Below are 16,227 nucleotides of genomic sequence, written 5' to 3'. Positions count from 1 at the left end.
TCCTGAAGGAAGTTACCCCCTTTCTTAGATATTGGGAATAAGTTCTGCATGGAGCTAAAGGGTGGAGATTATTAGCCCACCCTCTGACACAGGGGGAAGGAACCCAGCATGCTTAAGAACTGGGAGAACATGGCAGACAGTCTCACTCACACAGAAGAACCAGATGATGATCTAAGAAGGAACTGGGGACAGACCTGCCAAGGGAGCAGCGGTCCGCGCTTTGGGATCTGTTCAGCAACTAAGATTCTTGTACCTGTGGACTGCAGAGCTCCTGGCATCCACATGCAACCTACAACCTGGTAAATTGACCTCCAGCTTAATATCTAAGTCTTGTACCATTATTGTTATATTTTACTCTGACTGCAAATCCACTAATTCCGTTGTATAGCTTACTGTATATTTCTGTAATTATCTAGTGCACCCTTAAGGCAATTAAACCATAAAATTAATCTTGGGCTGACGCTTTTACTCTGATTACGGATCTTAGAATACCCAGTGGGTAACAGGACATCCTCCCCGGCAGCCATTTTCTCTAGGTGCAGTTCCCTTACTGACCTGAGAGACAAAGGGGGCGCCGGAGAGCTGTGCCTGTGTAGTTACGTCACATTGGTGACGTGGGAGGAACTGGTCTTTCCTCCACATTGGTGGCAGCGGTGGGATCAGAGTAATAGTGTGTGTGGGACCCCTACTCCCAGACACTAAAGACTACCAGCGGTAACTTCCAATGCTGGGGTCTTAAGGTCGCATAGCAAGGTCTTTTAGTATGATAATGAGATAAGGCCAAAACAGAACTTCAAAGATTGAGTAGGAGCCACGCCAGCATGGGGCATGAATTAGAATATACCTGTCAGGTGGACACAGAAATACACATCCATTGTCTCTCCTAGCCGCTTTGACTCCATCCTAGGATCATGGATTATGAGCACATCTTTCGAGTTACAGACTCATAAAAAATATCCGCGTGACCCTGAGGAAATCGCGCATCTGGCAGTGCGACTCCTGAGTCTGTGAGGGCTCTTGAGACCTGAGATATAGAGATTGGCCCTCCACAGCGACCCAATGGGGCCATGTTTGCTCTCCACATGACAGGCAAAACAAACCGCATTCACTGGTACCTCTCGTGTCCTGATCCGATCATCCTGAAGGAAGTTACCCCCTTTCTTAGATATTGGGAATAAGTTCTGCAGGGAGCTAAAGGGTGGAGATTATTAGCCCACCCTCTGACACAGGGGGAAGGAACCCAGCATGCTTAAGAACTGGGAGAACATGGCAGACAGTCTCACTCACACAGAAGAACCAGATGATGATCTAAGAAGGAACTGGGGACAGACCTGCCAAGGGAGCAGCGGTCCGCGCTTTGGGATCTGTCCGGCAACTAAGATTCTTGTACCTGTGGACTGCAGAGCTCCTGGCATCCACATGCAACCTACAACCTGGTAAATTGACCTCCAGCTTAATATCTAAGTCTTGTACCATTATTGTTATATTTTACTCTGACTGCAAATCCACTAATTCCGTTGTATAGCTTACTGTATATTTCTGTAATTATCTAGTGCGCCCTTAAGGCAATTAAACCATAAAATTAATCTTGGGCTGACGCTTTTACTCTGATTACGGATCTTAGAATACCCAGTGGGTAACAGGACATCCTCCCTGGCAGCCATTTTCTCTAGGTGCAGTTCCCTTACTGACCTGAGAGACAAAGGGGGCGCCGGAGAGCTGTGCCTGTGTAGTTACGTCACATTGGTGACGTGGGAGGAACCGGTCTTTCCTCCACAAGAACGATAGTCAATACAAGGCCTTAATGAACCATCTTTCTTGGTCAGAAAAAAAACCCCAGCACCTAAGGGTGAAGAGGATGGTCTAATATGACCCTTCTCCAACGACTCCTTGATATAAGATCACATAGCATCATGTTCGGGTACTCCTATGAGGAGGCAAAGACAGGGAATTACTCTCACTAAATACATCAGAAAAATCAGCCAAATAATCAGGAATATCATGAGACTGGGGAGAGGTGGAGAAAACAGGAGTGTCACTAAGAACACACTGACAACCCCAACTCACCACAGACACAGATTTCCAATCCAAAACAGGATTATGAGTTTGCAACCAGGGAAAACCCAGAATAGTAGCATGCAAATTGTGCAGCACCAAAAATTTACAATTTTCTTGGTGGTCCGGGGCGACCCGCATTATCACCTGGGTCCAAATCTGGGGTTTATTCTCCGCCAAAGGAGTAGCATCAATACCCCTCAAAGGGATAGGAGTCCGCAGGGGTATCATAGGAAAACCACAACGTTTAGCAAAGTCCAAATCCATCAGATTCAAAGCTGCTCCAGAATCTACAAAAGCCTTAGCGGAAAATGTACATAAAGAACAGATCAAAGTAATTGCCAAAAGGAACTTAGGTTGTACACTGCCCACAGCAAATGTGTGCGCAAAATGTTTCTCTCGTTTAGGGCAGACAGAAATAGTATGAGAGGTGTCCCCCCAAAAAAAACACAGTTTATTACGCCTTCTAAACTCCTGACGTTGCGCCCTAGACAAAACCCTATCACATTGCATGGGTTTAGACGTTTGTTCAAAAGGCGGCAACGCCTCTCGTGTAGTTTTACGTTCACATAAACGCTGATCAACTTGAATGTTTAATGACATAGAATCATCAAGACCAGAGGGAACAGGAAATCCCACCATAACATCTTTTACGGTTTCTGCCAAACCTTTACGAAAGAGAGCTGCTAAGGCACCATCATTCCATGTAGTAAGGAAAGCCCGCTTTCGGAATTTTTGACAGTATAACTCTGCAGAATCCTGACCCTGGTTTAATGCCAATAGGGTTTTCTCAGCTTGATCAATAGCATTAGGTTCATCATACAACAACCCCAAGGCTTGAAAAAATGTGTCCACATTAGTCAGAATAGGATTTCCAGGTGTCAGAGAAAAATCCCAATCCTGGGGATCGCCGAGCAGCAAGGACATGACAATTTTAACCTGCTGCACAGAGCTCCCCGATGAGTTAGGCTTCAAGGCAAGAAATAGTTTACAATTATTCTTAAAATTCAAAAATTTAGACCCATCCCCAGAAAACACATCAGGAGTCGGGATTTTTGGTTCAACAGCAGGTGAATGAGCGAGATAGGCGGAAATTCCCCGCACTTCAGCAGCGAGCTGCTCAACACGATCAGACAATTGCTTAATCTCCATTAAAGAAAAAATCCTCCTACGGCCCCAAAGAAACAGAGGAAAAAATATCTATATATAAAAAAAAAAATTGACACTTTTTTTTTCTTTTTTTGTTTTACAATTCTCTCCTGCTTTTGAGTACCCTAGAATTTGCGGTTTAGGCTGGTGATTCTGTTATGATTGGGTCACCGAGGAGGATAGCAAGACCAAGCTAAGCCACAGAAAACCAGAGAGGTTGGTAACTAAGTGGATTGCAGACCCCTGATCCTATCCACACAACTAGCAGTAGCCGTGGAGCGTACCTATGATGATTCTAGATGCCTCGACACAGCCGGAGAACTAAATAAGCCTAAAGCAAGAAAGGGGAAATCTAAACTGCCCCAGAGCAGACCCCAAAGGAATAGATAGCCCCCAAACATATATTGTTGGTGAGACAAGATGAAAACACAAACGCAGGTAGGAAAATAGGCTGAGCAAACGATGGGGCCCACACTAACTAGACAGGAAAGGAAAGACACTGTCTGCAATCACGCAAAAAACCCTGCAAAAAATGCCCAACACGTCTGATAGAAAAATACTGAAGTCACTAGACTTTGAAAACAAAAAGCAAAAAAACAAATATCCTGAACTAAAAAGTAAAAAATAAACTGCAAATAATGCATAAAGTTAATAATAATAAGGGTATTTAGTAAACATAATTTTGATCATAATAATGTACAAGCCATCCCGCCACATCATGGCAACTCTTGTGGGACAGTCTCTACTCTAGCATTTAAAACCTTTTCACTTGCCAAGTGACGTGAATGTGAACAAGGATCGAGCGGCACTAGACTTTGCCCACTATATCAGCACTCTGGCATATTCTGAAAGCAGAGCAAAAAGAGGCCAATCTAATAAGGGACAAAAACAAACTGGCACAAGCAGTAACATGAGGATGGAAATTCAGCACAGCCCCAGCCGGGGCTGGCTGACCAACAAAACTGAATAAACAAAACCAAATGTGAACAATAGCAAAGAACACTTAGCTTGAGCATGCAGGGACTGAACTGGAAACTAAGACCTCAGGAGGCAGGAAAAAATCACCAGCATGGATAGAGGGAGTCGTCTGTCTTAAATCCAATCAGAAACTCCAGATGTCCAATCATCCTCCTCATTATCAGGTGGCAGGCCTCTGTTAATTAGATCAGCTCCATTACCTCCTATAACCACCAGAGGGAGCCCGGAAAGAGAACTCGCGACCCCTCTGTCAATATAACCAGCTCCACTACCTTCACTAGTAACCAGAGGTAGACCAGTAAGTGAATTCACAACAGTTCGGTCCGTTAGGTATGATGAAATCCAGGATAGGGCCAAGTCTGTGATGCCAAGAGATGAGAGAATCTGTAGCAGGAGGGAATGGTCCACGGTGTCGAAGGCAAAAGACAGGTCCAGGAGAAGGAGGACAGAGTAGTGTCGCTTGCTCTTGGCGGTTAGTAAGTCGTTAGTGACTTTAGTTAGGGCAGTTTCAGTTGAGTGATGCGGTCGGAAGCCAGACTGTAACCAGTCAAAGAGGGAACAGGAGGAGAGGTGGGAGGACAGTTCAAGATATACATGCTGTTACAGTAGTTTTGAGGCATAAGGGAGAAGAGATATTGGACGATAGTTAGACATAGAGGATGGGTCGAGGGAGGGCTTTTTGAGGATGGGTGTGATTGAGGCACGTTTGAAGGATGAGGGAAAGACACCATTTGTAAGTGAAATGTTGAAGAGGTGTGTAAGAGTTGGGATGAAGACTGTGGCAACGTTAGGGATGAGGTGGGACGGGAGCGGGTCAAGCGCGCAAGTGGTGAGGTGTGATCTTAACAGGAGGGTGGAGAGCTGATCTTCTGTCATGGTGGAGAAGCTGGCTTTGGAAGAACAGGGCTGAGCCTAAGAGGGGCATTGGGGGCTGCGGGCCAAAGCTTTCTCTGATCGTATCTATCTTCTGCTTAAAGAAAGAGGCAAAGTCTTCAGCAGAAATGAGAGGAGAGGGAGGAGGTGCTGTGGGACGGAGTAGAGAATTGAAAGTGTTGAAGAGCTGTTTAGGGTTGTGAGACAGGGAGGCTATGAGAGATGAGAAGTAGGTTTGTTTTGCGGCAGAGAGCGTGGACTTGAAGCTGGCAAGGGACTGCTTGTATGCGTTGAAGTGCTCGGCAGAATGGGTTCTCTTCCATCTCCGCTCAGCGGCACTGGAAACCCGTCTCAATTCTTTGGTCAGGCTGGTTAGCCAGGGCTGCCTGTTGATTGTACAAGTTTGCTGTTATTGTGGTGTTATAAAAAGTGGCAGCAGCATATGTGTCATGAAAGGAAGCTATGTCTGTGAGTGGGAGAAGGGACTCAGAAAATGATTGTAAATTGAGGTTTTTGAGATTCCAGCGAGGGTGAGCAAGTTTGTGGAGTGGGGGTTGCAAAGTAGGTGAGGAAAGGAAGAGAATGTCAGTAGGTTGTGGTCAGATGGGGGAGGGGTGAGTTAGTGAGATCAATGAGGGAACAGAGACGGGTGAAGATAAGGTCCAGCGTGTGACCATCTTTGTCAGTGGCCGCAGAGGACCATTGAGTGAGGCCGAGGGAAGCCGTGAGCGATAGAAGTTTAGAGGCAGCCGGGGTGGAAGTGTCAATGGGGATGTTGAAGTCACCCATGATGATAGAGGGGATGTCAGCAGAGAGGAAGTGGAGTAGCCAGGTGGTGAAGTGGTCGAGAAAGATGGAGATGGCTAGTTCTGGGGGGCGGTAGATGACAGCCAGTTGGAGGTTGGAGGGGGAGTAGATGCGGATGGAGTGCACCTCGAACGAGGGAAGAGTAGCGGAGGGTGGAAGTTGAATAGGGGTAAAGGAGCAGGTATCAGACAGGAGCAAGCCAACTCCTCCACCACGTTTGTTGCTGGGCGAGGGGTGTGAGTGAGATGGAATCCGCCATAGGAAAGCGCAGCTGGAGAGGCTGTGTCAGAGGGAGTGAGCCAGGTTTCAGTGATGGCAAGGAAGGAGAGTTTGTTGGTGATAAAGAGGTCATGGATAAATGACAGCTTGTTGCAGACAGAGCGTGCGTTCCATAAGGCGCCAGGTAAGAGGACCGGGGGAGTGGGGGCTAGATGAATCGGTATGAGGTTGTCATGCTTGCAAAAACATGTAGAGGATCATGGCAGGAGATAGAAATGAGTGTGGGGATGTGTTGAGGAGGGTCAGGATTTGGGAGACGTCGTCAGCAATGAGGACTAACAGACAGAGCAGGTGGGAGCAGAATAAGACATGATGTGGCCGTGTGTGTCTGGAGAAAAAGGATTTTATGTGGAGGAACAGTTCTGAGGACGAAGTGAGATGGCTGGGGAAGATGGAGGGGGAAATGACTAGTTCCTTACTAGGTGTAGAGATGGCAGGGTTTTGGGAAAAATAGAGTAGTATGGGGGTGATAGTAAAAAGTAGCCGAAACATTGTTGTGGTGTTATAGTACGTTACCTTACAGTCTAAGTCACACTAGTGTAATTAGAAATATGGAATTTGGAATAGATGGAGCAATCTCATCTCGGCAGACCCATGGAACTGAATATATGTGCAACTAAGAAGAATCACGTGTGAATGAAAAGTGGGGTGTGACTGCCCAGACTAGATGTACCGAATTAAGCAAAGGTCATAAAAGGGGGAAGGGTTACACAGACCACTCAGATGTGTGGTAGAGATAAGAAGAATGGAGTACAATTATGGATACAAGAAGATGGGTTTAGCATTGCATACCAGAAGACAATGCAATTCACATGGGGCATTCATAGCTTGGGGACTAATGGCCCCTGCATTAGTCCCCAAACTGTATAATGGCCCCTGCATTAGTCCCCGAACTGTATATGCGCATTATACTTGATGATTAATTAGGGCAGTGTAGCTCTTGGTGGGCCACTCTGTTCACTCTGCCCTCCCTGGTAGGCATATGTTATAGCATCACATATTACCCTGTATATAATAGCAGATGTCTGCGCACACAGCATATTATATCTAATATATAAAGCTCAAAGTGTGTATGTATGTATGTATGTATGTATGTATGTATGTGTGTGTATGTCCGGGATTGGCATCCGCACCGTCGCAGCTACAGCCACAAAATTTGGCACAGTCAGGCTATGTGCACACGTTGCAGATTCTGCTGCGGACTTTTCCGCGCGGAAACGCAGGTAAAACCGCAGGTAAAGTGACCTGCGGTTTTCCTGCGTTTGGTCTGCGGTTTCGCCCTGCGGTTTCACACCTCTACTATGATAAAGGTGTGAAACCGCTGCGGAAACCGCACAAACAATTGACATGCTGCGGTTTGTAAACCGCAGCAAAACCGCGCGGAAAAAACCGCAGCGTGAGCACAGCGTTTTTGAAACCCCATAGGGTTTCATTGTACTGTACCATGTCAGCGGAACTGCTGCGTTTCCGCAGGGCCAAAACCGCAGCGGAAACGCAGCAGAATCCGCAACGTGTGCACACAGCCTCACACGTCTGGACCCCGAGAGAGTCCTAGGCTATGTTGTGAGGCAAAATTTTAACCCCGCGCGTTCCAATTTACCAATTTTGCCCCTATCTACGTAATGGGGAAACAGTGTGTGCGTATCAAGCCCCGCCCCTCATTATGATGTCATAATGGTTGCCATGGCGACGCTGATGTCATCATAGGTTGCAAGCCCCACCGCTCATTATGATGTCATAATGGTTGACTATGGGATGGAGGATGTGTGATGGGTATATGGGCACAGGACTATGGGATGGTGGATATGTATGATGGGTATATGGGCATGGAACTATGGGATGGAGGATGTATGATGAGTATATGGGCATGAAACTATGGGATGGAGGATGTGTGATGGGTATATGGGCATGGGATTATGGGATGGAGGATGTATGATGGGTATATGGGCATGGAACTATGGGATGGAGGATGTGTGATGGGTATATGGGCATGGGACTATGGGATGGAGGATGTGTGATGGGTATATGGGCATGTGACTATGGGATGGAGGATGTATGATGAGTATATGGGCATGTGACTATGGGATGGAGGATGTATGATGGGTATATGGGCATGGAACTATGGGATGGAGGATGTGTGATGGGTATATGGGCATGGGACTATGGGATGGAGGATGTGTGATGGGTATATGGGCATGGAACTATGGGATGGAGGATGTATGATGAGTATATGGGCATGTGACTATGGGATGGAGGATGTGTGATGGGTATATGGGCATGGGACTATGGGATGGAGGATGTATGATGGGTATATGTTACGGAGTGTGTTACGGATGGCAACACGGAGTGGACCCCCTGGGTCGCGGCTCCAGAGCCCCTGCGGACGAGCTGGACCAGGTGGAGCCACCCCCTATACAGGGAGTGTTAGGGGCAGGCCCACAAGGGATGGAACCGCGACAGCCGGAGCCAAAGGGACGACTGGGTGAGCACCAGGGAACTATGTGAGAGAGTCAGCGGAGCAGCGGAACGGGAGTACAGTGATAGGAGCCTGAAGGACGCAGGGACCTGGAGGGGTACGAAGCAGGTAGTGGCTGGAGGCTGTAAAAGAGAAAGAGGGTAAGAGAAGGCACGGACGAGGAGTACACAGGGAGGTAGCACGACTGGAGAGAAGGCAGGGAAAACAGGACAGCCAGAGGAGCGCACCCAGGAAGAGAGCAGCAGAGGAACCTAAAGTAAGCGGAGCTAGGAAATGCAGCGCAGAGGGGCCTGAGAACGAACAGAGTGCTGGCCAGAAGGACAGCAGCCCGGGAGCGATACACAGGCGTCTTACCTGTAGAGACGCCTGGCAGAAATAGGCGATGGGCGCCGCCATGTTGGGGGCGGGGCCACCGCGTCACATGACGCCGTCAGAGCTCCGGGCAGGGGAGTGTGTGAGCGACGTCGGGGAGGCCGGAGGTCAGCAGCGGGGACGCGCCGGGGAGCGGGTGCGCGCTGGGAGGTGCGCACAGGACCCTGCGGGTAAGTCTCAGCGGCGGCTGTGACAGTATATGGGCATGGAACTATGGGATGGAGGATGTATGATGGGTATATGGGCATGGAACTATGGGATGGAGGATGTATGATGGGTATATGGGCATGGAACTATGGGATGGAGGATGTGTGATGGGTATATGGGCATGGGACTATGGGATGGAGGATGTATGATGAGTATATGGGCATGTGACTATGGGATGGTGGATATGTATGATGGGTATATGGGCATGGAACTATGGGATGGAGGATGTATGATGGGTATATGGGCATGGAACTATGGGATGGAGGATATATGATGGGTATATGGGCATGGGACTATGGGATCGTGGATATGTATGATGGGTATATGGGCATGGAACTATGGGATGGAGGATATATGATGGGTATATGGGCATGGAACTATGGGATCGTGGATATGTATGATGGGTATATGGGCATGGAACTATGGGATGGAGGATGTGTGATGGGTATATGGGCATGGGACTATGGGATGGAGGATGTGTGATGGGTATATGGGCATGGAACTATGGGATGGAGGATGTGTGATGGTATATGGGCATGGGACTATGGGATGGAGGATGTATGATGAGTATATGGGCATGTGACTATGGGATCGTGGATATGTATGATGGGTATATGGGCACAGGACTATGGGATGGAGGATAATTATAGTTTGTTATAACTATCCACAGTTAGTTACTATGCCCGGGCAGCGCCGGGCTCTTCAGCTAGTCCCTTATATATCCCATACTATGTGCACAGACGTCAGATATTATACAGGATTATGTGTCATGCTCTATATTATACTATGACTACAGACATCAGATTTTCTAGCATCACATATTAGCCTGTATATAACATCAGATGTCTGTACACATAGAGTAGGATATATCAGTGACATATTCTCCTGTACATTGTATATACTATATGCCCTGTGTATACTATGATATATGCACTGACTGCTCACTCGTGAACCAGGCTACAGCACATAATGTAATATAATATATATGGCAGTATATGTATTTATTTACATAATGAGGAGGGGAGAAGGCAAAATGCCAAAGAGGACAATGAGAAAATCCATATAAATACAAAAACTTTATTAAATATTACATATTAGTAACAGGCATGGATTGGTAAGGGTTAAAATCTGACATGCATACACATCTACACGTGCTGGGGGCGCATGGGACCATATGGGTAGTTAGTATCGTTTATAGTCATATTATCCGGCGACCGCACACTTTAAACCCATACCTTGCGGACTATGGGTTGATTCTGGCCATTAGATCCTCCTTTTATCTTTCCGTTCAGTCCTTTGGTGCCTATGTAACTCGTCTCCCTGTAATTGTTTATTGCCAATTTCCAAAATGGCGCCTCTGACAAAATCTAGTGCGCATGCGTTGCCCTTCTCCTGATGTCCTCTCTGGCATCTGTACTTGCGGCGTTTTCGGCGCTGGATCATGTGGGGCCCTGCGTGTTTCTGACGTTGGCTGTCCTGTAGTACGTTCACCTGCATCGCATCGCCGGGGCGCTCAGCAGGAGGCCGCGTGATCACAGCGCAGTATATCTACTGCTGTTTGTGGGAACGCCGCTCCCGCAGATCAGTATATATACGGCGCATGTCGGGTAGGGTTTCTAATGTTTTATATCAAGTCATGGCTGGTGGTAAAATTACATGGCTTTGAGCTTTATACGAACTGAAGATTGACTTGCCGCTGGTGCATACCGTTTCAGCTCAATAATGGTTATATAAAAGAAATATGGTTGGTTAATTTCATGTTTAATAAATCTGTGGCTGACTCCGTTGTCAGAGTTTTTTTTCCATAGGGGAGAGTTTATGTTTATGGGGTTTATTCTTCTATATGAACAGTCCCTGTATACGGGGAAGCTAGACATGAGGAACAATGAGATCGTTATAGTCTCCATACCGGCCCATCTTCCATGTGACATCCTCCTGCCCCCAGGCTGCTCCCCTTCCACCACTGTCTGTAATAAATGTCCTCCCTGGTACTCCATCTTGAGCAGAGGAAAGTGACGGTCCTTGTACTGCTCCTCCTGTCACACCCGGCTCACAGTTACCATCACACCAGGACTATGAGAAGCTGCAGACAGAACCTGTGGGGCATAATAACATCAGTATATGAGATGTCGGCCATCTCTGCCATGTGAATACAGGGGCAGTGTGTGAGGCTTTAATATGAGGTAGATAATGGAGGAGCACAATAACTGAGGTAAAACTTCTACACTACACTAGTACAGAAGTAAATGGTGGAGTAACACACAATGTCTGAGGTAAAACTTTCCTCTGTATGTGATGTTGAGGCCACTACACTACTCCATGAGGTAGAAAATGGAGGCGCACCTAATGTCTGAGGTAAAACTTTCCTCTATATTTCATTTAGATGACACTACACTAGAACATGATGAGTGAAGTGAAATCGCCCAGTTCTGTGAGGTAATAAACCCTATATTATACACCCTGAGCCGGCAGACATGCTTCTGCTATAGCTTCTGATAGGGGAAAAAAGAAGAAGAGGCAGGAAGTTGTATTTTTTCATTAACTCCTCCCAACAGTAATACAATCCTAGTACTATGGAAACGTCCTGCCTGAGCCTAATGACTGCGGCCTACCTGACATCACTCTAGTTTCAAAAACTTTACAAAGGTGCAGTAAAGTCTTCCAACCAGCAGGTGGCGCTGGAGAATACAGATCCGCGCTGTGTGTTGTTGTGCCTTTCTTCTCCCCGTGGGTCCTGTACAGAGCACGTGGGTCCATCCCGCTTTGATACTTCCCAGTAAGTGCTACCAATACCGGGACATAGGTCTCCACATTAGCACCGGTAGGAGCCCAGTGAGGAGAGCGGCGGCGGGCGGCTCTGCTGTAAATCCCGGTGAGAGTGTAGCTGCATAGACTGTGATATACATGCGACCGGCAGGGGGCAGTGCTAGTGCAGTGTAACCGGTCCATAGCTGCTGTGCGGGCCAGTTGGGGCTCACATCCACGTGGGGGCTGCTGTGTCCGGTCACACTGCTGCCTGCTGAGCTGGGGGTGAGCATGCAATATATATATATATATAATAAAAATCTTTGTTGTATAATGTATATCTACAGATCATATATTCAGCACAGTGCATGCATGTGATATAAAATAGGGCAAGTGGAAATTATATTATATTACACATGCTTGCCCTCTGTAGTATGTGTGTATATAATATATTTATTTTGTTTCCTTAACTTTTTTTCTGTAAAATACTTTATATTTAAATTTTTAGAAAAAAAAAAAATCACTAACTTATCTTATGTTTTTACAACTCTTGTGCAAAACTGTCTTTTCTGTTTTAGAAGAGTCCATAGATGAGTTAGTAGTGCTGTGGCCAGCCCGGGCTCTTCTGCCCTCTCCATGTGTCCTGCCTCCTGTCTGACTGACAGGTGGCAGGCAGAATAGGGAGAGAATCAGGAGAGCGGTAAGTGCAGCGCCCGCCCACTGCACTTGTAACTCATTAGCAGACAATGACATCTAGGAATTGCTGTAAGGATGTGTTCACACTTTGTTTAGTGTTTTTTTTTTTTTTGTTTTGTTTTTTTCTATATATATGTAGAGATGGCTGAAACTGTTCTTGTGATCGGTAGTGGAGCCAGAGAACATGCGTTAGCCTGGAAACTGGCACAGTCTTCCCATGTCAAGCAAGTTCTGGTTGCCCCGGGAAATGCCGGCACGGCCGACAAAGGAAAGATCTCAAATTCTGGTAAGTTTGATATCATATGGGTCTGTGTTACTCCACTGCTAAAGTGTTTGCCTCTGCCTTGGGGTGCAGGGTCTTGGGTGATAAAAGGCCCAGGACCCTTGTGGCCATTTAACCCTTAAGGCTGCATTCACTTTTCTGTGACTTCCAGACCTTCAGCAGAACTGACCAAACTCTGCATCTTCATATGTCTAACAAAAAGCTGAATTAGATAATATCATTCTGACACATTCCCTATGAAGGGGTCTTCAAGAGAACTAGTATCTCCTTCCTGAGACTGAGGGGGGCTGGGATAGCATTAGCAACGCCAGCACTTACTATTTTATGGAAGGTCCTGACCAAGTGTATAAACTTGGCCCATCAAAAAAGTGAACATGAATTCCCTTAAAAACAGTCTTAAATTATCATATTATAAAACTCCTTCCCAGTGAATAAAAAAAAAATTGATGAATAGAAAAAATAATGACCAAAATATCAAAAGGTCTAAGCGCACCCTACAATACGCCCTACTCAAAACCTGCCTTGCTGTGGAGGTTGGAACCCTATAAGAATGAACGACTTTTTTTTTTTTTTGCACCCCCACTCAACAAGGACTACTCCTCACTCTCCTATCTCACCCTACCAATGCAGGTGGGAAAACAATATATTGAGAGCAGAAATGAAGAAAGCAGAAAAATAAACTGGTCAAAAAAAATATTATTCGGAAGCCTTTTGATAAACTAACGCCTACTTGGTATCGTCCTAAACAACTGCTCCAGCAAATAACAACATCTGACTTATAGGCAAGCTTAGATAAGGTAATTTCAGTAAATTAAAAAAGGGGAGAAGCCAGCGCTGCTTGTGGTCGGAACGCAATACATAAAGTGCATATGCACATATTGATTTCTAACTGTATTTCAAAATGAGACGTTTAGCAAAAAATTGATCAATTCTTTGAGCCGCCACGCCAAGGAAATCTTTTATGGGGCAGTCCTACTCTAGGATTTTTATATTTGCTGCACTGTTACAGCCTCCTAAATGTATTAAAGGCAAGACCACATTAAATGCAAATTGTACCTGAAGCGTTTCTGAATCACTCCCGTGGTACCAGAAAGGGTGAGCGCAGATAAAGGCTGACCAGGTCCAGACATAGACATTTCAGGTCAAACCTCCACACTGCCTGACCAGCACCACAGATGGTTGCTAAATGTCTCATTTTTAAATAGTTAGAAATCAATATGTGCATATACACTTTATGTATTGCGTTCTGACCACAAGCAGCGCTGGCTTCTCCCCTTTTTTGTTTTATATCAGTAAATTGGTACAACTAACTTGGCCCATCCCCAAAAATATATTTCTGGCTTTAATCTGCAAACCTGTTCCCGATTTCTCTCATAATTTGCTTTTGTTCATTAATTTTTCTTTCGCGCTGTTGAATCTGTCGTTCCTTGTATATATTGCGGCCCAGAAAAGTGAAAGTGGCATAAAATTAGCGTTCCATTAAATTTAAGTAAAATCAATTAATGTAGGACGTTATTGGCAGAGTGCAAACCCGATTACACTACATTGTGCATGTAATATATTGAAATAAATGTTAGATTATGGTGAATAAAACTATAAAATCTATTTTGTTACCCTGTATAATTACCAGCGGAGACGGTGAACATTTTAGAGCAGCATGGTGACTAGTGCACTATTTGCAATAAAATCACGAGTTTCAGCTGTCACCGGAATATCGGCACTCGTGTACATGGACTCCTCAGAGGCTCTTGTGAGGCACCAATTAACTTCTCTACATCCTCCCTTCATCATGTGTGGATCACATGGAGAATCATCTGATCATTATGGCTTCCTGGAATCGGTCATGCCGAATGAGTGTAAATCTGTTAAAAACCCATAATCTTCCAAAGGTCATTGTCGTTTAGGCCTAATGGCATAATTGATCTGTGTCTCTCACTTTATCCTTTTCCAATACTCACCCCTTCAGTATTCTACACCAGTATTTTCTAAACCAAAATCAACAGTGGGTGACAAATAGAAGTTTTGACGTGTTTCTATTATACTTTTCCTCTGGTTCTTCCACTCCCTGATTTTGGCTTACAAATACTGATACTACATAATGAACGTGGCCTTAATCTGCTCGCAAAATCCATCATTACTGGTCTGCTTGTTGACTGGTCCCAGTAAGAAACAGACTTTATTTTTGTCACTTTTGTATTTTATTCTTTTTGGTATTTGTTCATATTATGCACAAGATCGTTCAAAATGACGCATATGCTTCATGAATTTGCTCAAAATCAAAAATGTTTTTTTTTTTTTTCTTACTTTCTAGAATAGACCTGGTGTAGGAACCATCTTTGAATGAAGGGTAAACTTGAATTGCCCTTTTTTTGTGTCGGTGCCCTGATCCCCCTTCTAATTATGTTTATGCCATGCCCTCTCCTTAAAGGGTTGCCCAGCTGAAAGAATAGTTATAAAATGATAAAGCAAATCATTACTTTATTAAATCCCTCTCCAGGACCCTTACACTCACCTTCCATGGTCATGCAGTAATGATGAGCGTTAACATGTTGATAGCTGGGGGTCCGACCACTGGGACCCCCAGTGATCCCGAGAACAGGGCTTTACTTACTACTTGAATGCAGCAGGGGTGCGCATGTTCTACGTTCCATTTAATGTCTATGGGACTGCCAAGTAGAGTAGATAGGGGGTGTATATATTATTATTAATAATAATTATAATTTATTTTTTTTTTTAACTACTGTTGCTATTTCTTTCAGATGTCCCCATCAATGATCACAACCGACTTATTGAGTTTTGCAAAAGTGGCAATGTAGCCCTTGTGGTGGTCGGTCCAGAAGCTCCTCTTGCCGCAGGTAATGGTGCCATCTAGACTTCTTATACCTGTTGATCTGTAAAGCCTGTAAGATGCTGGTCTAGTGGCCATGTTGGCTCCTCCCTCCTCCCTCTGTGCCCCCCATAGACCAGCACACTACTCTCCTGAAATACTCTGTGCTGCTGTCTCCCTGCTCCCAGAATCCTTGCTGCCTGCCATCCTCGGTGACCGAAGACCCCATTCCTCTCCTCAGATCCTGTCCTGGCGATGTGTGAAAGCGAGGCGACAGGGGCCTGATATATGGTGGAAGGAGCAGGGTGACAGCAGCACAGAGTATTTCAGGAGAGCAGTGTGCTGGTCTATGGGGGGCGTCCTGTTCTGTGCCAGGGATTGTACATAGAGCGCTGTGTTTTATACACATGGATGGACCGTCTGCTTGTTTGCTCCACAGAAATCCAGGACACATTTCTGCAGATTGATGACCTGTTCTGA

General features: G+C 45.7%; 1 protein-coding gene and 1 long non-coding RNA gene across 4 annotated transcripts in view; one reads left to right on the top strand and one right to left on the bottom strand.

Annotated features, from left to right (window-relative positions):
• Window positions 1-10,259: 10,259 nt before the first annotated feature.
• On the bottom strand, window positions 10,260-11,943 carry LOC141097437 (uncharacterized). Its single transcript, XR_012233958.1, has 2 exons — window positions 11,809-11,943; window positions 10,260-11,292 (listed from the first exon to the last, which is right to left on the bottom strand). It is a non-coding gene; the product is annotated as an uncharacterized lncRNA (long non-coding RNA).
• Window positions 11,838-16,227, top strand: part of GART (phosphoribosylglycinamide formyltransferase, phosphoribosylglycinamide synthetase, phosphoribosylaminoimidazole synthetase) — a 73,543-nt gene continuing 69,153 nt past the window's right edge. The window contains exons 1-3 of one of the 3 annotated variants that reach the window (XM_073584603.1): window positions 11,838-11,972; window positions 12,777-12,923; window positions 15,680-15,775. In XM_073584603.1, coding sequence (XP_073440704.1) covers window positions 12,779-12,923; window positions 15,680-15,775 — 241 coding nt within the window. In that variant the 5' untranslated portion in view covers window positions 11,838-11,972; window positions 12,777-12,778. Of the gene's footprint in view, window positions 12,069-12,102; window positions 12,227-12,776; window positions 12,924-15,679; window positions 15,776-16,227 lie in introns of those variants that run through there. The other 2 variants (XM_073584605.1, XM_073584604.1) reach the window with 2 other exon arrangements.

Source organism: Dendrobates tinctorius, unplaced genomic scaffold, assembly GCF_039654945.1.
Source record: "Dendrobates tinctorius isolate UK_male_01 unplaced genomic scaffold, ASM3965494v1 ptg000084l, whole genome shotgun sequence".
NCBI lineage: Eukaryota > Metazoa > Chordata > Amphibia > Anura > Dendrobatidae > Dendrobates > Dendrobates tinctorius.
Note: the sequence above shows the minus strand (reverse complement) of the source record. Positions and strands in the feature narration are given on the sequence as shown.